The sequence below is a fragment of the Hemitrygon akajei genome, chromosome 3 (assembly GCF_048418815.1).
Source record: "Hemitrygon akajei chromosome 3, sHemAka1.3, whole genome shotgun sequence".
Lineage (NCBI taxonomy): Eukaryota > Metazoa > Chordata > Chondrichthyes > Myliobatiformes > Dasyatidae > Hemitrygon > Hemitrygon akajei.
In genome coordinates this window covers 66,396,551-66,424,453 of record NC_133126.1, presented here as the reverse complement: position 1 = coordinate 66,424,453, position 27,903 = coordinate 66,396,551, and the positions used below count along the sequence as shown (strand labels likewise).

General features: G+C 39.9%; 1 protein-coding gene across 3 annotated transcripts in view; it reads right to left on the bottom strand.

Annotated features, from left to right (window-relative positions):
• strn3 (striatin, calmodulin binding protein 3) overlaps nt 1–27,903 on the bottom strand; it is a 186,749-nt gene that overhangs the window by 90,665 nt on the left and 68,181 nt on the right. For all 3 annotated transcript variants that reach the window (XM_073040068.1, XM_073040069.1, XM_073040070.1), the window contains exons 4-7: nt 15,878–15,959; nt 12,831–13,007; nt 8,711–8,876; nt 5,457–5,592 (exon numbers count right to left, since the gene is read on the bottom strand). In XM_073040068.1, the coding sequence (XP_072896169.1) occupies nt 5,457–5,592; nt 8,711–8,876; nt 12,831–13,007; nt 15,878–15,959 (561 nt within the window). The remainder of the gene's footprint in view (nt 1–5,456; nt 5,593–8,710; nt 8,877–12,830; nt 13,008–15,877; nt 15,960–27,903) is intronic.

The following is a 27,903-nucleotide window of genomic DNA, read 5'->3' as shown; positions in this document are numbered from 1 at the left end:
CAGGTGATTATTTAAAAGCAAAGGAACATATAGCAAGTGGAAGCTTATAAGTGCCCAGAAGCCATTAGATGGACTTGGCAGAGAGGATTAAAGTTAAACACAAGAGATTCTGCAGGTGCTCACAGCTGATGTCTTGGGCTAAGACAGTTGTTCAGGACTGGAAAATAGGAGCAACTTGAAGGTGATAGTTGAAGCCAGCTAAGTGGGAAAGGTTCCAGGTTGTGGAAAGGAGGATCTTCAGTTATATTAACAGTAAAGGGGTGACAAGGGAGATATTACGGTAGATCCTTTGAAACATCATCCAGACCATATCTGTCAGCAGCACACATTGATGGCTGAGATGTTTAATGTCTATTTCCCTTCAGTGTATACCAAGGAGAATATCATAGATACCACAGAAATTAAGGTAATAAGTGAAGTCTTGTATCATATGCATATCGCAAGGAAGGAAATACTGTATACGCAGTTTTGAAGCACATTAAGTTAGGCAAATCCTGAAGTTTATCAAGCACACTTCCTGACCTCATCGGAGTTCAGGGAAGAAATTGTGGAAGCCTTTGAAAGAGACATTTGCTTAGTCATCAGCCATTGGAAAAGCTTCAGAAGACTGAAGGCTGGCTATTGTTGTTCCACTGTTCAAGAAGGGTAGCCAGGACAGACCAGGAATGTACAGGACATTGAGTCTGACTTCAGTTGAAGGAAGTTACTGGAGGGAATTCACAGAGATAAAATCTATCAGCACTTGGATAGTCAAAACTCCAGCATTTTGTGTGCTACTTGGATAATCAAGGTCTGATCAGAATAATCAGCACTGTTTTCTGGGAGTTCATGTCTGATGGACCTTTTGGAATTTTTCAAAGAAATAACTGAAGAGCTGCAAGAAAATGTTTGTGAACTCTTTGCAATTACCTGGTTTTCTGCATTAATTACTCATAAAATATGGTTCAATCTTCATCTAAGTCATAATAATTGAGAAACACAATTAGCCTACACTAATTTTCAGAAGGCATTTGATAAGGTCCCACATGGGAGATTGGTGGGTAAAATCAAAGCTCATGGCATTGGGGGGAAGACATTGTCATGGATAGAAAACTGGTTGGCAGATAGAAAGCAAAGGGTAGCAGTGAATGGGTGTTTCTCGGAATGGCAGGTGGTGACTAGTGGGGTGCCACAGGGCTCAGTATTGGGACCACAGCTGTTTACGATTTACGTCAACGATTTAGATGAAGGCATTGAGAATAACATCAGCAAGTTTGCTGATGATACTAAGCTGAGTGGCAGTGTGACGTGTGATGAGGATGTTAGGAGAATTCAGGGTGACTTGGATAGGCTGGGTGAGTGGGCAGCTACTTGGCAGATGACGTTTAATGTGAATAAGTGTGAGGTTATCCACTTTGGGAGTAAGAACAGGAAGGCAGATTATTATCTGAGCGGTGTAGAGTTAGGTAAGGGAGAAATACAAAGAGATCTAGGAGTCCTTGTTCATCAGTCACTGAAGGTGAATGAGCAAGTGCAGCAGCCAGTGAAGAAGGCTAATGGAATGTTGGCCTTTATTACAAAGGGAATTGAGTACAAGAGCAAGGAAATCCTCTTGCATTTGTACAGGGCCCTCGTGAGACCACACCTGGAGTATTGTGTACAGTTTTGGTCTCCAGGGTTAAGGAAGGACATCCTGGCTGTAGAGGAAGTGCAGCATAGATTCACGAGGTTAATTCCTGGGATGTCAGGACTGTCTTACGCAGAGAGGTTAGAGAGACTGGGCTTGTACACGCTGGAATTAAGGAGATTGAGAGGGGATCTGATTGCAACATATAAGATTATTAAGGGATTGGACAAGATAGAGGCAGGAAATATGTTCCAGATGCTGGGAGAGTCCAGTACCAGAGGGCATGGTTTGAGAATAAGGGGTAGGTCATTTAGGACAGAGTTAAGGAAAAACTTCTTCTCCCAAAGAGTTGTGGGGGTCTGGAATGCACTGCCTCGGAAGGCAGTGAAGGCCAATTCTCTGGATGCTTTCAAGAAGGAGCTAGATAGGTATCTTATGGATAGGGGAATCAAGGGATATGGGAACAAGGCAGGAACCGGGTATTGATAGTAGATGATCAGCCATGATCTCAAAATGGCGGTGCAGGCTCGAAGGGCTGAATGGTCTACTTCTGCACCTATTGTCTATTGTCTTAATAAACACACACACAATTGTACTTTTCATGCCTTTATTGAACACACTGTTTAATCACAGTTTAAGTAAGCAAACCCTTGTATTTAGTAACTCATTTAGCAGCAATAACCTCCACCAAACATTTCCTGTAATGGCTAATCAAACTTGCACAACGGCAAGGAGGAATTTTAGACCATTCCTTCATACAAAACTGTTTCAATTCATCAATATTTCTGGGATACCTTACAAGGACAGTCCTCTTCAGCACATGCCACGGCATCTCAACTGGTTTAAGGTCTGGACTCTTGACTTGGTCATTCGAAAACACAAATGTTATTCTTTTTAAACCATACTGTTGTTGATTTGCTCTTCTGTTTCGGTTCATTGTTTTGTTGCATCATCCAACTTCTATTAAGCTTCAGGTGAGGTACCACTACCCTAACATTCTCTTATAAAATGTCTTGATACAATTTTGAATTAATTGCTTCCTCAATGACTGTCCAGGCCCTGAGGCAGCATATCAGCCCCAAACCATGATGCTCTTTCCACCATGCTTCACAGTTGGGATGATGTTTTTGTGTTGGCATGCAGTGCCCTTTTTCCTCCAAACAGAAACAATCTGCATTTCTGCGAAAAAGTTCAACTTTTGTCTCATCTGCCCACAGAACACTGTCCCAGAAGCATTGTGGAACATCCAGGTGGTCTTTTGCAAACTTAAGATATGCAGCAATGTTTTGTTTTGGAGATCACTGGTTTCCTCTGTGGTGTCCTCCCTTGAACACCATTCTTGTTCTGCGCTCTTCTTATAGTGGACACGTGAACAAAGACTTTACAAGTTCTAGAGATGTCTGCAGGTTTTTTGCTGTTATCCTTGGGTTCTTTTTCACCTCCTTCAACATTCCACGTTGCATTTTTGCAGGATGCCCACTCCTAAGGAGAGTAGCAACAGTACTGAATTTGCTCCATTTGTAGACAGTTTCTCTTACTGTAGACTGATGAACACTCAGATCTTTAGAAAATCTTTTGTAGCCTTTTCCAGCTTTATGCATCTCTAAAATTCTTCTTGCCTTAATGAAGGCATGGTGCACATAAACAGATCTTTCTTGAGAAGAGGAGGCTCTGTCAGTAACCTGACTGTCTTTTTTATACAGCATGGCACCTCTGCAACCCACACCTCTAACCTCATCTCATTGATTGGAACACATGACTCCAAATAGCTTTTGTAGAAGGCATTACCCCAGAGGTTCACATACCTTTTGGAACTTATACTGTGATTGTTTAAGTGGTACATTCAATATTGACGAGAAGTAGTACAATTGTTAGTGCTTTATTAGTTTAGGCAGATTGTGTTTGTCTATTATTGTGGCTTAGATGAAGATCAAACTACATTTTATGAGTAATTAATACAGAAAATCAGGTAATTGCAAAGGGTTCACAGAGTTTCTCTTGCAACTGAAATTAAAGGTAGGACAGAGGATATTGTCTACCTGGACTTTAGTGAGGCCTTTATCAATGTCCTGCATGGCAAGCTGATTTGGAAGGTTTAGGTCACTTGGATTCAAGGGGAGCTAGTGAAGTAGATTCAGAATTGGCTTGATGAGAGGAAGCAAGAGAGTGATGGTTAAAGGTCAATTCTCCGACTGAAGACTTGTGACTCATGGGGTGCGTCAGTGTACGGACCTCTGTTATTGATTATTTAAGTAAATGATTTGGATGTGAATGTACATGGCATGTTTAGCAAGTTTGCTGATGATACCACATTAGGGGTTCTTGTTGATAATGAAGCAGATTACAATGAATTCCAAAGCAACCTTGTTCAGTTACGGAGATGGACTGAGGAATTGCAAATGGATTTCAACTCTGATATTTATGAGATGATGCATTTTGGACATTCAACCCAGAGTAAGACTTATACAGTGAATGCCAGGGTACTGATGAGTGTTGTAGAATAGAGGGACCTGGAAGTACAAACACACAGCTTACCGAAAGGGGCTGCACAAGTTGACCGGGTGGTGAAAAAGGCATTTAGAATGCTGGCCTTCTCCAATCAGGAGATTGAGTTTAGGAGCAAGGACATTATATTACAGTTAAACAAGTTGATGGTGAGGTTTTGTATACAATTTTGGTCACACTGTTACAGGAAAGATATTGTCAAGTGGAAAGAGTGCAGAACAGATTTTCAAGAATGCCATACGGACTACAGGGCCTGATTTATAGAGAGAGATTGGCCACATTAGATTTTTATTCCCTGGACCACAGAAGAATGAGGGGTGATCTAACAGAAGTTTATAATATTATGAAGATTATGAATGAGCTGAATATTCATCATCTTTCCTCAGGGTTAGGGAATCAAAACTATAGGGCACTGATACAAGATAAGAGGAGAGAGTTTTAAGAGACCTGAGAAGTAACTTCTTTACATAGAAGGTACTGAGTACCTGAAGTGACAGTAGGGGAAGTGGTTGAGGCAGGTACAATTATAAAAATACATCTGGAAAGGTACTTGGGGAGAAGAGGGGAAGGTGACAGGATGCTTCAAGGGTTATGGGCTGAACACTGGCAACTGGAGCCTGCTAGAGTGGCTGCTGCAGTTAGCATTGTCCACTTGGTGCAAAGGGCCTGTTTCCATGCTGTATTATGGTGACGCCTTGTAGATGCTGTAAATTTAGAAAATGATCCAATTGTCCTGGACTCTAATTTGCTCTAGTCACAACAGTTACATAGCTGATCCCACCTAATAATGATTAAACCTCCTCCCAAATCATGTTGGGAATCATAAGACAGTAGCAGCAATGAATGTCATATCAGGTTTTCTACTTGGAGATGGTCATCACAGGCCACTATCAACCCAAGCCATAATCTTGCCCAGACTGTGTATACACAGGTGATGACACACATTGTACAAGCTATATCATTACTCAAGAAACTGGAAGTGAAGCTGAATCTTATGAAGAAGGGAAACTTTTCATGAAACTGATGATTGTTTGCATAAAAATATTAATGCTGGAGTACAAATGTTAAACCCTCTGATTGTTTCAATACAAGCACAATTTCTTGACTTTAATGAAGCTGAAATGTAAAGAAAAACTCTAGAACTTTTCATCTTTCTGTGACACAGCAAATAAACTCAATCATGTCACATTACACTAAATCAATGCCGAAGATCTAATTATAAAACTATTGGTAACACTGCCAGAAGACTAATTGGAACTTAGATGAACATTAATAAATACAATATCGCACACAACACAATGGCCAGGCATGTGCAATTAGTTATCAACTTTACAAATTTCCTTACCCCATTCTGTTCCATCGCCAGAGCTTCGAGCTTCCCCAGCTCCTTCACCATCTTCAGCAGATACTAAGAAATCAAACTCTTTCAAAGCCTCTTCAGTGTCATCAGGCAAATCAGTGGCTAGCCCTTCATTACCAATCTAGAAATTCCAAAATATTGATCATTTTAAAATTATTACTGTCCCAGCCAAAAGCCTGCTCTGCAATTTAAAGTGCTAGCTGATACCATTTTAAGGGTTTAACATATGGCACTGATATTTTTATTAACTAGAAAGTTAATTTTCAAAATACCTTGGAAGATCTCAAAGAAACATATAACAGAAAATTTCATGTAAGGATGGAGAATCTGAGAACTATTCGAGAACCAGAACTTCAAAACAGCAAAGTGAACAAACACTATAACTAATTACTGTTGTTATATTATCTCTCTATTAACTACTTGTTTTGACACTTCAACAGAAATAAACATCACAGTGTAATCATATAGTAATTCAATGCAAAATGTTAAATATGAAGTAAAATACAATTCCAAAGAACAAAAAAATCTTTACTATTCTGAAGTGCCATGAGAAATATCAGGACAAGGTCGATGAATTTAGAACTGGTCAGAACATGAAACTACAAAGTTGTGCCCATGACAGAGGCAGGACTGGCTGCTGGATGTTCTGGTATTTAGATGTTTCAAAGGACAGAGAAAGAGATGAAAGAGGAGAGAGGAGGGTGGCATTGGTAATAAGGGATAGTATCACTATGGCAGAAAGGATGCTCTGGAGGAATTGTCGACTGTGTCAGTGTGGGTGGAAGTCACACATAGGAAGGGAACAATCATTCTTTTGGGAGTATTCTAAAGACCCCTCAATAGCAAAAGATTCACTGAAGTACAGTTGGGAGGCAGATTTTGGTAAGGTGCAAAAATAACAGGGTTGTTTGTCAAGGGTGACTTCCGCTTCTCTATTATTGACTCTCCTTCGTGCAAAAGGTTCAAATCCGGTGGATTTGTTCAGTGAGTCCAGGAAGGATACTTGACACAGTATATAGACAGGCTGACAAGAGAAGTTATACTGGATCTAATATTAGGTATGACTGGACAGGTGACAGATCTCTCAGTGGGTGAGCATTTTGGAAATAGTGCCCACAACTTCCTGGCCTTCAGCATAGCCTTGGACCGGATTGGAGCAAGCGGCACGGAAAAGTATTTAGCTGGGGAAGGGTGAATTATGATGCTATGAGGCAGGAACCTGGGAGCATAAACTGGGAACGAATATACTCAGGGAAATGCACAACGGAAATGTGGAGGTTGTTTAGGGAGCATTTGAATGGGGTTCTGAATACATTTTGTACTATTGAGGCAGGGAAAGGATGGTAGGGTGAAGGAACCATGAGATATGAAACATCAGTCAAGAAGAGAGAAGTATACTTAAGGGTTAGACAGCAAGGATCAGACAAGACTTTTGAGAGCCAGAATGGAGATTACAAATAGACTTAGGAGAGCTGGAAGGGGACATGATTAAACCTTGGCTGAAAGGATTAAGGAACATTCCAAGGTGTTCCGCATGTGAAGAACAGGAGGATGATTAGGGGAGCATAGGATTGATCATCTGCCTTGTCAGAGAAGGTATGGGAGGCCCATAATGAATAGTTTGCTTCAGTATTCACCATTGAGAGGGATGTCGATGTCTGTGAGGCCAGCATAAACACACTGATATGCTAGAACATGCTGATGTTAAGATAGAGGACGTGCTGGAACTTTTGAAAAATATTACGATAGACAAAACTCCAGGATCAGGCAGGATATACCCCAGGTTACTATGGGAAGTGAGAGAAGAGACTGCTGTGCCTTTGGCAATGTTCTTTATGTCCTCATTGGATAAAGCTGTAATGCCAGAGGATTGAAGGGTAGCAAATGTTAACCCTCCATTCAAGAAAAGTAATAGGGATAACCCTGGGAATTATAGACCAGTGAGGCTTACTTCATTGGACAAACTATTTGAAAGTATTCTTAGAGTATGGATTTACAAATATTTGGAGAAGCATGATTTGGGAGAGTCAAAATGAGGGGGACAGGTTGTGCCTTGTGAGCTTGACTGAATTCTTTGAGAATGTGACAAAGCACATCGATGAAGGCAGAGCAATGGATGTTGGGTATATGGATTTCAGTAAGACTCCTTCAGAAAGTCAGAAGCATAGCATCCAGGGGAAATTGCCTGTTTGGATTCAGATCTAGTGGTAGCAGATGGAGCATATTCTGCCTAGAGGTCGGTGACCAGTGGTTTCTGCAGGAATCTGTTCTGGGGGTGCAGGGTAGGTTAGTACATATTCAGAAGATAAAATTAGTGGTGTTTCGGTATAGTGTATAAAGTTGTTGTGAATAGTGTCTAATAAGATGCAGAGCTGAACTGAGAAATGGCAATGGAGTTTAATCCAGAAAAGTGTGAAGTAGTTCCCTTTGAAGGTTGAACCTGAAGGTAGAATACAGGGTTTAATCCCAGGATTTTGAGCGGTGTGGACAAACAGTGTGATTTGGAGTTCACATCCATAAGTCCCTTAAAGTTACAGCGCAAGTTGAGAGTTGTTAAGGTGTATGGAGTGTTGGCCTTCAATTGTCAAGGGATTGACTTCATGAGGTAACATTGTAGCTCCATAAAACTCTGATTAGATCGTACTTGGAGTATTGTGTTCAGTTCTGGTTGCCTTATTATAGAAATGATGTGGAAACTTTAGAGAGGGAGTAGAAAAAATTTACCAGGATGCTGCCTGGATTAGGGAGCATGTCTTATGAGGATAGTGGCGTGTACCAGAGCTTTTTTCTTCAGAAAGAGGATGAGAGGTGACTTGATAGAGATGTACAAGATGATAAGAGACAGGGAAAGAGTGGACACTCAGAGACATTTTCCCCAGGCAGAAATGGCTAATATGAGGGGACATAACTTTAAGGTGATTGGACAAAACCAAAAGGGGGTGCCAGAGGTAAGGTTTTTTTTAAATACTGTGTGGGAGGTGGCTGGAACGCACTGCCATGTATGGTACAGGCAGATACATCAGGAACATTTAAGACACTCTTAGCGGTGCACAGTTATGAAAGAAAAATGTAGAAAAGTTAGACTGATCCTGGAGTAAGTTAAAAGATTGATACAACATCATGGGCTGAAGAGCCTGTAGAGTGCTGTACTGTTCTATGTTCTTACAATGTACATACATTCTATACAAAGTTGTGCAAGTCCCTCAAAGACAGTAGCACAATAAGATTTAAATAATTACTTTATGCTTCTTGTTTATTCTGTGCTTTTCTTTGCTGTCTGTGATATCTTCTGCCATTTCACCATCTTCTTCATCATCATCACTGTCGTCATCTGTGTTTTCTAAGAAATTAAATGTTTCAAGAACAGCCTCAGCTAAGCCACCTCTTGGCTTATCTCCAGCATTCCTATATATAGAAGAGTATAGAAAAAAATTAGCAATATCCAAAGAGAGTGCTGGTATTAAGAAATTAATTTCATAAAGCAAGTTAACTGCTTACAACATATTTCACAATTTCTTAATATTGTATCCTTTCCTCTCATTAGCAACATAAATTTAAAGTTTGAAATACATGATGCAGCAGAAATCAAAGGTAACTACTTTTTCTGCTGTTACCCTTGCCCTGTTCTAAATTTGCCCTTCCTAAAAACAGATCTATAAACTGCTGGACCAGCATTCTCCATAACGGTGTGCTCTTTGGTGAAACAGGTGAAATAAATGCAATCTGAATTTGAACATGAGCCAAATCTGGCATTAAGCTCTTTGATTCAAAGTTGTTCAATCCAACTACTTTAATTCTACTTTAATATTCAAAATGTTTTATAAAATCTAATCCAAATACGAATGCTTGTGTGATCACATTAACAAACTGCAAATATATAGTTTGAATCAAAGGAGCATGATTTCAAAGACTTGTAGAACAGAGGACATGTCAGGAAGTGACAAAGTCATCGAGGGATTTAAACCAATACAGGTTTTAGAATCAATACATTGTTTTTCTTTGAGCATCTCACCTTTCTGCAATCCTTCACTACTTTGTAATTCTCAATTTTCTATTTGCCCATAAATACTTTACAAGATTCCAGGATACAAGCAAATCAATAAATAAGAATGACAAAAGTCTTGAAGCAAGCTTAAAGTTAACAAAAGTATTCTATAGGAAAAGGTTTAGAAGATATATGAGGACAATTCAGAATATAGTTAATTGAAATGATTCAAGAATGTTCTCAAAGCTTCTATAAAAAAGTACAATATCCCCAATGACTCCTGAGAATCTGTAGCTCAAACAATTTTGGATTGGCAGTGAAAACCTTGAGTTCATATGTCAGGACCACAAAAAAGGCAATGCAAACACCAGTTGTAGCTAAACCTTCTCACAAACACACCCACCTACCTCATCTTGTCAAGTATCTACTGTTCCAACAATGGAAGAGTCTTTGACAGTGAAATATATATTAAGTCATACATGTATGTGGACTGAATGCAAGTGCTTTGTAAGTTGACCACCAACTTGTGTGTGGATTCTCCAGTGTAGAAGAGACCATGATTGTAAATACCGAATGTAGCAGATGCAACTGAATCACTTCTTCACCCTGAAGGACTGTTTGGGTTTTGGATGGCAGGAAAGGTTGAGGACGAGTGCAATGAAAAGAAGAATGGTTGGTGGGGATGGAAGAACAGATCAGAGAGTGTCAAAGCAGACCCATTAAAATACTGAGATAGGATAAGGTGCTGAGTGGTTGAATCTCTTCAAGTTGCTGGGATTTGCAAAGATTGTCTTAATGAAGGCAGAGGATAAAACATGAAGATCAGCAGATCAGCTACATCTCATGTTGAGGAGGAAGACAAGTAGGAAGAACAAAACTGCAGGAAATAAGTGGAATATGGTCAAGGTGCCTGGAAAGTCACAGTTAAGAAAGATAACTCACAAACACCTGCTGGAGAAACTTTATTTTGAAAAAGGCACAATAGAGAGAGGAACCAGGGAATGAAATGGGGAATCTAGAGGAGGCAGGATGGGAGAAAGTGGAATCAAGAAGCTGTGGAAGTCTGTTGGCTTGGAATGCACTTTTGGGATTAACTGATTCACTGATAAAAAGATGGAGAGATCCAAGAAAGGAATGTAATGAGTCAGAGATGGACTAATTGAAAGTGAGAGTGGAAATTGGCAGCAAAGTAATAAATTTTTAAGCTCTGCATGATGCAGGAAGCAGCACCAGTACAGCCTTTGATATATTGTTCAAAGCAAATTTATTATTAGAGTACATATGTACCCTCTCGTGTTAGCCATTTCAGCCCTGGGGAAAAAGGCCTCTGACTATCCACACGATCAATGCCTCTCATCATCTTATACACCTCTATCAGGTCACCTCCCAACATTTTAAGGTGCTTGGAAGTAGGTACAGAGGAGATGTCAGGGGTAAGTTTTTTTTTAAACCGCAGAGAGGGATGTGTGTGGAATGGGATGCCAGTGATGGTGGTGGAGACGGATACAGGTGTCCCCCATTTTTCAAAAGGTCGCTTTACGTCAACTCGCTGTTACGAAAGACCTACATTAGTTATCTGTATTCACTAACAGAAGGTGTTTTCACTGTTATGAAAAAAGGCAGCGCACACCAAGCAGCCAAATTCCTCCCCTGACATTGCATTCTAGCCGGCATTGCTTAAATACGTGCCTGTGAGCATCTGTGCTTTATGTCGATTTATTTTGTGCATCCGTTAGCAAGATAAGTTCTACAGTATCGGAAAAGCCTAAAAGAGCGCGTAAGGGTGTTACACTTAGCGTAAAACTAGGCATAATTAAGCGTTTCGATCGTGGTGAACAAAGTAAGGACATAGTGAGTTTGGCTAACAGTTTGTGGAAGTTGACGAAGATGATGTTGAAGAGGTTTTGGCATCCCATGACCAAGAACTGAGAGATGAAGAGCTGATGAAGAGGAAAGGGTAACAATTGAAGCTGAGCGCAATAGCAAACAGCCCGAAAGTGAAGATGCCCAGGAACTTAACAGGAAGCAATTGCGTGAAATTTTTACTGCGATTGACAACTCTGCAATGATTGCAGAAAAGTATGACTTTAATTTTGAAAGGCTACGTAGGATGGTTTGAGTGCTTACAAAGAACTATATGATAGAAAGATGCGCAAGGCTAAGCAGTCAAGCATACTGTCGTTTTTCAAGCCTTCCACATCAGCCACAGAACACGATGAAACTCGACCTTCGACATTGAGGCAGGCAGACACAGAAGAAGGTGACCTGCCTGCCCTAATGGAAACAGACGACGATGAGATGACACCCCAATCTCCCACCACCCCAACCTCCGACAACTCAGCCTAACACACCATCATCAGTGTGCTCACTGCCTTCCCAATTCTGGTAAGTGAAACTACACTGTACATACATTATTTCTACTTTATATAGGCTGTGTATTTTTATGTGTTATTTGGTAGCTTCATAGCTTAAAGGTCACTGGAAAGAGTACTTCTGCTGGGAGCGCTTTGCGCCGTGTGTGTCTGCCGGGAGTGCTGCTGAGAGTGCTTGCATGAGATTTTCGCTACGGTGGACAGTGCAGCAATAATTGCAGGAAAGTATTCCTACATTACATAGGCTGTGTATTTATCAAATCATTCCTGCTTTTACTATATATTACTGTTATTTTAGGTTTTATGTGTTGTTTGGCATGATTTGGTAGGTTATTTTTTGGGTCTGCGAATGGTCACAAATTTTCCCCATATAAATAAATGGCAACTGCTTCTTCACTTTATGACATCCTGGCTTATGAACCATTTCATAGGAACGCTCTACCTTCGAACAGTGGGAGAAACCTGTACAATAGGGTCTTTTAAGAGACTCGTGGATAGGTACATGGAGCTTAGAAAAATAGAAGGCTATGGATAACCCTAGGTAACTTCTAAAGTGAGTACATGTTCGGCACAGCATTGGGGACTGTATTGTGCTGTAGGTTTTCTGTTTCTAATACTCTGTAACATATAAATAAACTGAATTTAAAAAGTTAACAATGAGCCCCTGAAGGAACTCAAGTGGATCAGGCAACATCAGTGGAGTAAAATGGACAGTTGATGCTTTGTCCCTTTTGTTTACATATTTAAAAACCTCATTAAGTCTCCAAGAAGCGAGGCTTGTGTGATGCTAACTTTAGTCATTGTACCAAAACAAAAACAATGTTGGGAGAAGAAAGACACATTGGAACACAGAACGCCTATCCACTAGATTCTTCATACTTTTCACACAAAGCTATTCTTTCATCCTAAACTTCATCCAGTAAAGTACTCAAAGAGACTGATACTTAAGTGTTCCATCTGCATTTGAAGAATGACAAAATAATTAACAGTTTCATTTCTCACCTTTTAACATCTTGCACTTTTTGTTTAGATGGCGAGTCTCCCCCATTAATAATTTGTTCCAGATTCTTGGGCTCAACTGACCCATTCTGCTCAGAGCCAGTAAGGCCTAATAATGATCGCACTCTTTGTGATCGCACATCCAGAATTGTATCTGTGTAACCAACTTCCTGTAAATACCTGTGAAATTTGAAGTAAAATTGTCCAAGTTTCTGCATCCAACTTATGTGTTTTGTTTGGCAATTATCTTACTTTCAGATTTTATATTAAACTATCTCACATTTTATCCTACACCTTTAAATTACTACTAATGAATATTGCTGATAAGTAATGCATGTGAATGTTTACAGTGGAATACATTGATCAAAAATATGCCAACATTGGTAACAGCTTTATATGCTAACATTAAGAACATTTTACAAAGCTCGAACAGTTAACACTTCATTAGCTTAACTACAATTATTAAACATATCCTTTCACTACAGTTTTTCCAGTAACAGGAGTAGATTTATCAAAACACACATTCAAAATTGGAACACGCTATCCTAGGTTACAAATACCCAACTTACAGGGACATGTACATATAAGCAAACTTCCATAGCATTATGAAATTCAAAAGACCGACATACACACAAACATTTATTTCTACAAATAACAGAACTAGTCATTGTTCTTCCTTATCAATCTTTGATGCCATATATTACAAAAATGGTCTCGGGGGGGGAGGGGTATGATTACGACAGTGCCTTGAAAAAGCATTCAGCTTCCACAACTATTTTCACACCTTGCAGTCTCATTTTCTAAATTTAAGATACAGTCAGCCCTCCTTATCCGCGGGGGATTGGTTCCGGGACCCCCCATGGATACCAAAAAACGCAGATGCTCAAGTCCCTTATTTAACCTGTCTAAGTCGACGGTCTTTAGAACCCAGCAGAACACCGGACTTTATTTAACCTGCCTCAGTGCGGTGGACTTTAGGACCCGGCGCAGCTTTGAATCCGCAGTGTTTCTGTTCACGAAAATAATCACGATCACGATTGAAAATAAAGTAGAAGTAATAAAGCAATCCGAAAGAGGTGAAACGTCATCGGTCATTGGAAAAGCGTTAGACTACAGTCGGTCAACGATCAGAACAATTTTAATGGAGCATTTGAAAGGTCCTGCCCCAATGAAAGCTACAATTATTACTAAGCAACACAGTGGTTGATTGAAATACGTATGTTTCTTAAGTGTTTTATATGCATAGGAAGGTAGAATATATACTATATACTAAGACAAACGTTTTACTAACTGACGCTACATAATAATAGATGTATCTGTTCCAACTTAAAATCCAACTCAAAGATGGACTCAGGAACAGAACTCGTTCATAACCCAGGGACTGCCAGTACTTTCAAATCATCTCTAGATTGCTTATAATACCTAATACAATGTAAATGCTATGTAAATAGTTGTTATACTGTATTGTTTAGGGAATAATGACAAGAAAAAGTAGTCTGTACATGCTCAAACAATGAGCACTGGAGAGAGAACTTCCGGGTTTTCCTGATCTGCGGTTGGTTGAATCCGCGCATGTAGAACCTGCGGATAAGGAAGGCTGACTGTACATTGAAGTACGATTTTTTGAGCTGATCTACAAAACACTGTGCAGCATTTCAAATCAACAGAAAAATTCCAAATCCTGTCAACAATTGACTAAAAATTAAAAAACAACATTGTAAGACTGAAACCGTATTCATCCCCTCTGTTATTACGCAAATTTTCCTCAGGTCGTATTGCATATTACCAATTTGTTGACGTAGAATATTGGAGGATCAGCTTTTTTCAATGAATTCATAAGAATAATTAACTCCTCTCTCTGTTAGGTCTAACAGTATGGCAGATTTTTAATAGACCAAACCAAAATGAACACAAAAGGGCATTCAAGACAAGTCAGGGAAATAATAATAGAGATGTCCGAAACCAGAGAAGGGTACAAGACCATCTCAAAGGCACTGAGCATTACCCCGGAATGTCTTATGGTCAGATGAGAACTTTTTGGCCTCAACACTATAAGCGGTACATGTGGCATAAATCTAATACAGTACTGTGCACCAGTCAGGTAACAACATCCCTATGGTAAAGTGTGATGGAGGTAGTATCATGCTATGGTGATACTTTTCAGTGGCAGGGACAGGAAATCTGGTTAAGATGGCTGGGAAAATGCATGTTGCTAAACACAGAGATCGTGGATAAAAACTTCCTGGCCTCTACCAGAAAGCGCAACCTGGGGAAGAAGTTTATCTTTCAGCAGGAAACGATCCACAGCGCACTGCCAGATCATCCATGGAGTGGCTTCAAATGAAGAAAACTGATGTCCTTGAGTGGCCTAGTCAGAGTCCCAACCTTAATTTGATCGAACATCTCTGGTAAGACCTCAAGATTGCTCTCCACTGCCGTTTCCCAACTACTCTGGCAGTGCTTGAGTAATTTTGCAAAGAGGAATGGGCAAATCTTGCTCTGTCGCTTTGTGCAAAGCTAATAAGAGATTTATTCAAAACGATTACTGGCTATAATAGTTGTGAGAGGTGGTTCAACTAAGTACTGAGCAAAAGGGAATAAGCTGCTGACGTTTCAGTTTTTGAATTTTTAGTTTTTTGTGTTTAACAAATTTTCCCTGTTTTGTGGAGGCTCTACTGTGGAAAAAAGAAGCATGTGATTCACAAATAAAACGTCTCAGTTAAATTGATTAAAATCCCTGGTTGTAATACTCATCTATGTGAACATGGGATTGGGGGCTGAATACTTTTACAAGGCACTACATAATCAAATGATTTTTCCAACTTAAGAATAAAATTAACTAATGGCTATCTGTAAAAACAGAAACATAATCCTGTGCTGACCTGTAATTATCAATGAATATAAAATAAGCATATACAAACTAAGATTGAATAAACAGAGGGTAAAAAAAAACTTCTTAGAAAATTAAGTAAACATTATATTCCTCCCCCCGCCCCACCCCCCATCTAACTCTAAAATGCTGGAAAGAGAGAACAAACCAGTTTACTTACTGTCTGAGTAACTGTCTGCCTTGTTTCCAAGTCAACTGACTGTTCTGAGGTCCAGGTGGCACCTCTGTGTCTTTGGTTTCATCTACAAAACAAAAAACACATTATCAAAAGATTATAATAGCAAAACTCCACCAAAGTTAAATACAGCCAGCAAGAGAAAATATTGCAAACACTGAGGTCATGCCCCACACAAAATTGTTCTGCAGAGGACTATCTGCATCGTGGGCACAAAGTTCTTAAGTATTTCAAGTGATATTGTTTGGGTTTACATGTAGGCAAGAGCCCCAATCTGTATATGGATGCCAACAAAATTAAAATGAAGGTGGAAAGTAAATTTTGTTGTGTTAAGATATGGAATTTTTTTTTCCCAATCGCCAAATAGTTAGAAATTTCAATGTGCTTCTGATCTGAGAAACTGAAGTCCAAACATTGTGCTCTAAACATATGCATTACAAAAAACTGTACCAAAGTAATCTCTTAATTAATAAAATCTTCATACAACATACTTGGTTTCTTTTCTTTAGGAAGGTTTATTTTTAAGAATGACAATTTAGTTTGCTGAAGAAATGCTCAAGGGAAAAAGGTGCGCAATATATACTCTCATTTTTCATTTGGTAAAACCTGATGGGAGAAAACGGCCTTCTCCAGGCTGTAAGGAAATACCCCAATGTGAACTCTCATTAACCTTGAACTTTCTAACTTCCTCTACTAAAGTCCGTAGATTTCCATATCAGGCCAGTAGTTACTTTACATTTGCGAGCTGCTAAGCTGTTCTATTCCTCATAGAAATAATGTAAACTCCCAAAACAAATAAACATACTTTATTCCTACACACAGACACAGATTCAGATCAGAAAAGGAACAATGAACTGAAATGGCAATTTTCCTCGCATCATGCAAATACACTACAATATGTGAAGATGGTGGAGTACACAGACGCAGCACCCACTCCAGGTCCAATTAAAGATTATTTGTTCATCTTGTACATCTTTTTTACCATCACAAGTCACTGCTGGATACAAAGAACATCAAGAACTGCAGAACTAACTGTCAGTGAGTTGCCGATAGACGGGAGAGAGTAGGATAACCATCTGCTTTGACTTGTTGACACTGAGGAAGAGATTATTTGCCTGGCATCAGACCTCCAGCTCTTCCACATCCTCTCTGTAGGCCGTCTCATTGCTGGTGATAAGCCCCCATCACTGTCATATCATCAGTGAATCTGACTATGTGATTACTCGGTGTTTGGCTATGCAGTCATGTGTGAGCAGATGTACAGCAAAGGACTCAGCACACAATCCTGGGGGCACCCGTGTTGAGGATGATTGGGAGGGAGGAGCTGTTGTGCATCCTGACTATCTCTGGTCTATCAGATAGAAAAATCAACGCCCAGTTGCACAGAGGTGTATTTTGACTGATTAGGAGTTTATTCACCAAACTCTGCGGGACAATAGTGTTGAATGTCAAACTGGAGCTCAGAAAAAGTACTCTAACATGTGTCGTTGTTTTCTGGTTGTGTCAGGGCCAGGTGCATAACAGATGCCATTGCACCTGTTTTAGAGTGTTTCTATCCATACATATTTTGATGAGTGTCCAATGTGGGAGGAATAGTTTTTGATTAATCATGTACAGTACAGCTCCAAGGTAGATGTGTGTGTGAGAGAGTGGGGTGGAGAGGGGAGAGTGGGGTGGAGAGGGGAGAGTGGGGTGGAGAGGGGAGAGTGGGGTGGAGAGGGGAGAGTGGGGTGGAGAGGGGAGAGTGGGGGGGAGAGGGGAGAGTGGGGGGGAGAGGGGAGAGTGGGGGGGAGAGGGGAGAGTGGGGGGGAGAGGGGAGAGTGGGGGGGAGAGAGGAGAGGAGAACAGAGGGGAGAGAGGGAGGGAGGGGTAGAGGGGAGAGAGCGAGGGGTGATAGAGGGGGGACAGTAATTTTATGTATTACACTGTAGTGTTACCATGAATAAAAAAAATCAGCACATATGTGAGTGATGATAAACCTGATTCTGATAATTGGTCTCTTCAATAGACCAAAAATAGGAAGAAGGCAGGGAGAGGGGAATCATGGCTTGGGAAAGGGAAAGGGAGAGGGGAGGGAGTAGGAAGCACCAGAAGGACATTCTGTAATGATCAATGAAATAATTGTTTGGAATCAAATGACCTTGCCTTGTGTCTCAGGGCTGGGTGTGTCTGCACCCTCGCCATCCCTTGCTCCTGGCACTCCTTCCCTGCTAGCTGTCCCACCCCACATACACACACACTCCACCTGCTATTCCCAACATCCTTTGCTCCTGTCACATTTACAAACTCCACTCTCTGCTCCACATTAACAAATACAGTACTCCGCAAAACTCTTAGGCACCCTAGCTGTATATATGTGCCTAAGACTACTGCACACTACTTTATGTTAAATGCATTCTAAAACATGTTTAAAGCTGCATAAAATACACTTATCACAAAATACTAACCACACTTTAAATCAGCTATCCACATTACCAACTAAAATTGTAAATTTTAATTTGAATTGCATTAAAACAATTTTCTAGTTTACACTGTGGTAGATTCTTAATGAACTGGAACAAGAATTACATTAAATATATTTGAGAAGGGGTCATTCACTTTAAAGAACTAGGCTTTTTTTTTAAAATAGCTTGTTAAAAAACTTACTGGTAAACACAATTAGTGGAAGACTGTATGCAGGTGGGCATAACAGTGTTTCTAGTGGGAGGATTTCAGCAATTAGAAATATTGTTAAAGTTACTGATACATATCAGACCATTCAGTATAGACAGAACAATCATCACACATACTGATAGGAAATGGCAAAAATATGTTTTTTTTCTTCAGAAGATATAAACAGTGAATGCGATACTGGATGAGTAATGATTTACAGAGTTGAGTTAAATTGTTGACCTTTACTTTGGTCTATTGACTTCAGTTAGGTGAATGACCACAGTAATCCTAATTAATTCAAACTCAGAACTTTATTGCATTAACTTATTTTAACAAATGAAAATATCCATGTAATTTATAAATTCTACTGTTCCTTTTAAAAGGCGTCTCTCAAACTACTTTTTTTTTTAGTTACATTGAATATAGGGGTAGAATTAGGCCATTTAGCCCACTGAGTCTGCTGCTTCATTCAATCATGGCTGATTTTTAATAATCCTATTGTCCTGTCTTCTCCCAAAACCTCCTTAACAATCATCTCTGTCTATCAATCACTGCTTCAAATAAATCCAATAACTTGGTCTCCACAGTACTCTGTTCGAATGAATTCCATAGATAAAGCATTCTCTAGAAATCCCCCTGAATCTCAGTTTTAAAGGGATGGCCTTTATTTTGAAGATGTGTCCTCAGATGCTAGGCACTCCTATAAATGGAAAGATTTTCTCCATACCCACTCGATCCAGGCCATTCAGTATCAATGTGATAAGTTTTAATGTGATCCCTCCTTATCCTTCTGAACTCTATCAAGCACAGGTCCAGAGACATCAAACTTTTCTCGTATGTTAAGCCTTTCATTCTTGGCATCATTCTTGTGAACTTCCTATGAACCCTCTCCACAGCCAGCACATCCTTTCTTAAATATGAAGTACAAATTTTTCACAGCATACTTTTTTCAGAAAAAAGATTAATTAAATAAACTAATTAAGTTCAAGAGGGGTGAAACCCCTCGCCCAATTAGGTTGCATCTGTACAATAACAAGAATCTAGGGAAAAATTAGCAGAAATGTTATTACACACATACTGTAAATTATTAGAAAAGTGCAGTATCAGAGGATTGGCAAATAGCTAATCTAATACCTATATTTAAGAGGGATAGAAAATAGGCAGCATGTTTACAATCAGGAGAAAAGCATAACTGGAGATAGCATACGATCATTAATAAATGTCCAAGATGAAATTCAGAAGAAACATCATTACCAAAGGTGTTTTTTTGTGATTTAGAACATGGAGCTCACTCATTATCAGAGAACGGTTGGAAAAATAGTACTGAAGTACATAAAGGTAAGCAAATATGGTACAATCCCCAACAAAGAACACAAAGAAAGCACATTAACTCTGACTAATCTAGTAGAAGCACTACAAAAATATTTCCCTTGCACTGTAGATTGGCATAAAAGACAGCTGAAGATGTTAATACATGTACAGTGCCTCCTCTATTTGCAGACAGCACTACTGCTAGATTACAAAATAACAAGGAATGAATTTTAACAGATTTTTGTTGCAATGATGCTGCAATTTTTTTGAGATGAAAGGGCAGATGAGACATGCTAGCAATTCCACAAGGTCATTAATAAACATAGAATGGGCAAATAATTGATAGCATCATGATGAAGAATCTCAGGTTGCATCATCCATTCTTTACTCGCCTCCATAGATGCTGCCTGACTTGCTGAGTTTCTCCATCATTTTGTGTGCTTTGGCAAAATAGTGGTCAGGTTTGGTATGCTAAAAGTGAAATAATATATTTGATTGGAATAAAAAGGAAATTATTTTTCATTTTCTAGCACATAATTCTCTGTAACTTCTGCCATCTCCAATAGGATCCCACCACGAAGCTGATCTCTCCCCCCCCCACCAAAACATTCCACCGGGATCACTCCCTATGCAAGACCCTCGTCCATTCCTCCCTCCCGGTACTTATCCTTGCAAGAAAAACACATGCCACACCTGCCCCTGCACCTCCTTCCTCACTACCATTCAGGGCTTCCAGGTGAGGAAACACTCCACATGTGAGTCTGCGGGGTCCTTTATTGCAACTGGTGCTCCTGGTGTGGCCTAGACTGGGAAACTGCTTTGCCAACCATCTACGCTCTGTCCACCAGAAAAAACACGATCTCAATTCTACCTCCCATTCCAACATGTCAGTCCATTGCCTCCTATACTTCAGTGAGGAGGCCACACTCATGTTGAAGGAGCAACACCTTATATTCCGGCTGGGTAGCCTCCAACTTCCAGTAATTGTCCTAGAACCTATCCTTCTCCATTCCCCATTCCCCTCTCTCATTGTCTGTCCCTATCTGCCCATCACCTTCCTTGTGCTCCTCCCCCTTTCCTCTCTTCCATGGCCTCTGTCCTCTATCAGTTTCTCCCTTCTTCAGCCCTTTATCTTTCACCAATCTTCTTCCCAGCTCTTTACTTCACCACTTCCCCTCTTCCAGTTTCACCTATCACCTACAGCCTTGTATTCTTCCTACCCTCCCCCACCTTCTTGCACTATATTCTCATCTTTTATTTCTAGTCCTAATGAAGGGTCTCAGAACAAAACGTCAACTGTTTACACTGTTCCATAAATGCTGCCTGACCTGTTGAGTTTTTCCAGCATTTTGTGTGTTATCTTGATTTCCAGCATCTGCAGATTTTTTTCATTTTTCATATGGCAGGTACGAGTTCAAGTTGAGAAGAACAAAGAAATGATGGAGTACAAATACACCATTCACTTGAAGTTGTGCTACAGTTAGCAAACCATAAAGAACATCAAACCATGCTCTCTGGATTTTCTCTAATGGGCACAGCAACTAAAATAAAGTTGTTGTCATAGACTGAGTCTGAACCTCAGTTAAACCACCTTTATAATACTACATTCAGTTCCATTTTCCACATAGGTCATCTTTAGTCTTTCTTCAACAAAATCCATCAAGGTAACATTTATCTTCTGATTTGGAGTTTCATTTTAATATATATTCATGTAAAATGAATTCAGGATAATATAGTTCATCAGACAGAATAAATAAAAACCTGATAGCACATACTACCAGGCTCAAGGATAGCTTCTATCCTGCTGTGATAAGATTACTGGATGGACCCTTCATACCATAAAATGGCATCCTGGCCTCAGTATCTAACTTATTATGGCCTTGCATCTTGTTGTCTGCCTGCACAGCACTTTCTCTGTGACTCTAACACTTAATTCTGAATTGTTATTGTTTTTCCCTTGTACTACATCGGTACAATGTGATAAAATATTATTTGTATGAATGATATGCAAAACAACCTTGGTGTATGTAACAACAATAAATCATAACTAATTTAAAATTAGAAGACATTCATGTACATACAAACCCCATTTCCAGAAAAGTTGGGATATTTTCCAAAATGCAATAAAAATAAAAATCTGTGATATGTTAATTCATGTGAACCTTTATTTAACTGACAAAAGTACAAAGAAAAGATTTTCAATAGTTTTACTGACCAACTTAATTGTATTTTGTAAATATACACAAATTTAGAATTTGATGGCTGCAACACACTCAACAAAAGTTGGGACAGAGGCATGTTTACCATTGTGTTACATCACCTTTCCTTTTAATAACACTTTTTAATCGTTTTGGAACTGAGGATACTAATTGTAGTAGATTTGCAATTGGAAATTTTGTCCATTCTTGCTTGATATAAGACTTCAGCTGCTCAACAGTCCGTGGTCTCCGTTGTCTGATTCTCCTCTTTATGATGCACCATACATTTTCAATAGGAGATAGATCTGGACTGGCAGCAGGCCAGTCAAGCACATGCACTCTGTGTCTACAAAGCCATGCTGTTGTAGCCCGTGCAGAATGTGGTCTGGCATTGTCCTGTTGAAATAAGCATGGACGTCCCGGGAAGAGACATTGCCTTGATGCCTTTTATGGCTATATTCAACCTCGTATTTCTGTGGTCCAAGGTTCCCATCTACTTCAAAAAGGCATTTTATTTTACCAGTACCCAAGAATGGTGTAACAACCTGCCTCAATGAGTATGATCTGGTGGTACTTATATCAACTGTAATGATGTGCTTTGAAAGGTTGGTTACAGCACAAATCAATTCTCACCTAAAAGACAACTTGGACTTCCTCCAACTTGTCCATTGTCATAACAGGTCAATAGCAACTGCAATTTCTCTGGCTCTTTGTTCTGCTCTCGACCAACTGAACAACAGGAACTCATCCATCAGACTTTTGATCATTGACTACAGCTCAGCTTTCAACACAATTATCCCATCCAAATGCATCATATAGCTTCAAGACCTACCTCTCTGTACCCCCATCAGCAACTAGATACATGTCTTCCTCGTTGGAAGACCAACCAGTGAGAATTGGTAACAACATCTCCTCACTGATCATCCACACAGGTACAGCTCAGCTGCATGCTTAGATCACAGCTCTACTCTCCATATACCAATGATTATGTGGTTAAGCACAGCACCAATGACACCATTAAATTTGCCAGTAAGACTGTTGACAAACACGGGTGATAATGAGTCAACTTAACAGAGCAAGATAGATCACCTGGTTGACAACCTTTCACTAAACGTAGTTAAACTAAAGAGCTGATTGCCAACTTTAGGAAGGGAAAAGCGGGTGAAGATGAACCAGTCTACTTAGGGGAAACGGCACTGGAAAGTCAACAGCATTAAATTCCTGTCATTAAAAAAAGATAAACAGACCTGGGCCCACATATAAATGCAAATCATAAGAAAAGCATGTCAGCATTTTGATTTTATTAAAAGGTTGTGGAGAGTCCACCTATCACCAAACACTACAACAAACCTTTGCACAATCAAAAGTATTCGTAACTGATTGCATCATGGTCTGCTACTGCAGTTCAAATGTGCAGTTACATAAGGAGCTGCAGACAATAGTGGACCCTGACCAATATATCATGTGCACATCCCTCCCCTCCACAAGTAATATCTACAGGAGATACTGTCTCAAGTATGCAGTGTCGATCATCCAAGATCCCCACCATCCAGCCTGTGCCACCTTTTCATAGCTGCCATCGAGGCAGGAGATGCAGAATCCTGAAGTCCTACACCATTAGGTTCAAGAATAGTTCTTTCCCTTCAACCATTTAGTTCTTGAACAAAGGCGGCCTATGATTTAGCAACACCTTAACCACTTTACACTAAAATCAACTTTTTTTTGTTCTAATTGTGTTTCCTTGTAAAAAATATCTAATTTATGTTTAATTTATATTTTTTTGTGAATGCTGCTTATACGATATACCTGTGATGCAATGCAACTAAGTTTTTTGCACATGTATTTGTGTATATAACAATAAACTCGACTTTGGTTTTGACTTTGATGTTCTGCAATGATAGGGCAGCAGGTGACTGGCAAGATACTAATGACATAAATTATCTTGAAGTGAGTTCTGGTGCTAAAGTTTATCGATCAAATAAAAGATGTATATTTTGATTTGCACTAATTTGTACTGAATTAAATTTATTTTACACAACTGAAAGTTAAAGAAAATGTAAATGCTGAATAACAAACTAATGTGGGAATAAGCTGCCAGCTATGCTTTTAAAATATTATTCAAAACTACTTAATTGGTATTAAGTACCCATGATTAAATAGATACGAAATCTCAGATAAATGGAGTACCAAGTCTCAAGGATCATGAAGCATGTCTCATTACTATTAAGATAAACCTCTTGGAGTCGCATACAAGACAGAAACAGCCCTGTTGGCCCAAATGGTCCATGGTAACCAAGATTCACATCTGAGCGAGTTCCATTTGCCCATGTTTGGCCTATATCCCTTCAAACCCACCAGGCAGTGGAACTCACTGAGTGGCCTGGGTTTCAGGATTTCCAGGAGCAGCTTGGAAGATGTCTGCCTTCGGGATGCGGTGCTGAGGACGACCCGATTCCTCGCCAATGCCACCAACTGAAGCATAGCGGGAAATCGAAACATCAAGATGGGGTACAGCTGTCAGAGGACTCTGCATTCAAACGAACTCTCTCTCGATGGTGAGTGAGAGTCTGCTGGCTTCAAGTCAGGGGAACTCGAATAAGCGACGCTACAAATTGCAACATCGAAACAGCAAGCTGATGGCTTTACCTCTCGCTGTGGCTGGAGTGCTGGAGTGATATCACTCTCTCTTGCATTAGTGAGAGAGTCTGCTGAGATGTTGAAGTGTTAAAAAAGACAACTTCTGATGGCTTCTAGATCATATTCTCTGGAATTTGCTATTGCATGGAGAGTGGTAGGGGGCTGATACTTTGCTGAAGTTGAGCCCGGGGAGGGAGAGGGTTGATACTTTTGCTGCTGCTTGTGCATGGGGGGTCTCTGGGGTTTCAATGTTTTTCTGTCAATCACTCTTTAGGGTTTTTTTCTCTCCATTTCATGGATGTCTGTGAAGAGTAAGGATTTCAGGTTGTATAACGTATACATTCTCTGATATTAAATTGATCCATTGAACTTTCTATTCCAGATATGACTAAGTGCCTTTTGAATGCTATTAAGATCCTGTCTCAAACACTTCATTTGGCACCTCATTCCACATACTCACCGCCCTTTTTGGTGAAAACATCACCCCACAGATTCCTGTTAAGTTTCTCCCCTCTCACCCTGAACCTATGTCTTTCAGGTCTTGATTCCCCAAATCTTGGAAAAAAGTGGTTTATAAGTAGTTAAATCTAAAATGAAATGCTCTGTTTCTATCTTGACACTAAACTTTAAGCAAACTTTATAAAATATTTTGAATTATTGAAAATTTTAATGTACGAGACAGTTTTCAATGCTCCTGACTTAATAACAAAGCTTATTGTTGTCATTGGCATACAAAGTACATTGAAAATTAGCTTTTTTTTGCAGTAGCAACACAGTACATTCCAAGATGACAAACATTAGTTAACATATGTTATACATAACTTACAGCTGCAAAATAAACAACAACATTACTGCAAGATTGAGATGGATTTTTTTTTTTTAAAAGTCCAAGCTAATGTTGAGCTTTTTTTCAGGTGGATTCAAGAATCTGATTGCAGTGAGTAAGATGTCGCTGTTGAAACTTCAAGCTCTTGTATCTCCTGCCTGAAGGCAGCAATGAGAAGAGGACATAGCCCAGATTTTTGGTTCATCGATAATGGATGCTGCCTTCCTGAGACATTACATCATATAAATGCTCTTGATAGTGGTGGGGGGGGGGGGGGGGAGCTATATACTTGATGGAAGTGGCTGAGTCCACCTCTCTGTGGTAACTAGCAGTCCTGTGCATTGGAGCTTCCATACCAAGACTACTACAATGTCACCAGTCAGAATTGGTAAAATGGGTTATTACTGTCACGTGTACTAAGGCACAGTGAAAAGCATTGTTTTGCATGCCATCCATATAATATCATTAAACAATGCACTGAGTAGCACAGGAGAACAATACTAAATGCAGAATTAAGAACTACAGAAGAGAAAGTTTAATGCAGACAGACAATAAGATGCATACCATTAGAAATGGACTGTGAGAACAACAGTTCATTTCATCATATTTCAATAGTCTTTTTAACAAGATAGAAGCTTTCAGACTTTTGTATCTTCTGCCTGATGGGAGGGAGGAAAAGAGAGAATAACTGGGGTAGGTGGGGTATTTTATTATGACGACAACATTAGCAAGGAGCAAGAAGTGTAGAGAACCACATGCAGGGGAGAGTGGTTTTTGTGATGCGCTGAGCTGTGCCCACAACTCTGCAGTTACTTGTAATTGCCTTAACAAGCGATGATGCAGCCATATAGGATGCAATGGTCATTGGTAACAATTTGTGAGGTTTGAAGAAAACATGCCAAATTTCTTAGCCTCTTGAGGAAGTAGAGGCACTAATATGTTTTATTGGACCAGGACAGACTATTGGTGATGTTCACTCCCAAGAATTTGAAGCTTTCAATCAACTCAACTTCAGCATCATTGATGTAAAGGGGAGCATATGTATTACTCCTTTAAGCTAATGATCAACTCTTTTACTGACATTGAGGGAAACATTGTTATCATGACACCAGGCCACTATTAGTATATTTAGATTCAGTGCAGAATAGGCACTTCCAGCATCCTGCAATTTAACCCTAGCCTAATCATGGGACAATTTACAATGACCAATTAACTTTGAACTGGTACGTCTGTGAATTGCAGAAGGAAACCGGATCAACCAGAAAAAACCCACACACTCCACGGGAAGGGCATACAGATGCTTACAGAATTGAACTCCAAACTCCAATGCCTTGAGCTGTAATAGAGTCACGCCTACCACTATGCTACCATGGTGCCCCATCTCCTTCTTTGACATTGACTCGTTGTTATTTGAGACTCAGCCAGCTACAAAGGTGTCATCTGTAGATGGAGTTAGAACAGAACCTGGCCATACTTTCCCTGTACATCTTTGTGGAGTTTTTCAGCATCTTGATGGCATGCTGAATCTTTTTAACTTTGGGGAAAGTAGATGTGCTAGTGCACCTTCTTTACGATTGCATCTTTGAGGTGGGCTCAGGATAGGTCCTCCAAGATGATGACACCTTGCACCTTGAAGATACTCACCTTCCACTGCAAGCCCATCAATGAAGATGGGTGTGTGTTTCGCTGACCTCTTTCCTGAAGTCGAAAATCAGTTCCTTGGTCTTGACGATAGTGAGCTTTAGGTTGTTGTTACAACACTACACATCCCACTGACCAATGTCACTCCTGTATATCACCTTGTCACCATCAATAATTCTGTTATCAGTTGTAAATGGTTCTGCAGCTATGCTTATCGCACAATTGTAGATATAGAGTAGAGCTAGGGCTAACTAATCAGCCCTGAGGTGAATCTGTGTTTGTCGGTGAGAAGGAGGTATGGTTTCAGATCAATACTAATTGTGGTCTCCCAATGAGGAAGTCAAGAATCCAACAGAGGGAGGTATAGAGGCCCAAGAGCTTCATGATCAAGTTTTCAGGGAACGATGTTGAATGTTGGGCTACAGTCAATGAACAACAGCCTGGTGTCCAGCAGTTCCAATTGTCCAGATGATCCAGAGGAGAGCGCTGAGCCAGCAAGATAGCATCTGTTGTAGATAATTGTGGCAATAAGTAAATTGAAGCAGGATTCGAGCCATAAACACTTCATTTCTGTGGTGCAAGTGCTACCAGATGGTGGCTATTGAGGCAGGTCATTCTGCTCTTCTTGCACACCAGTATAAACAATACAATTCTCGAAGTAGGTGGGAACCTCAGACCACAGAAGAGGTTAAAGATGTTTCTGAATACTCCAGCCAATTAGTCAGTGTCAGTTTTTAGTATTCAAC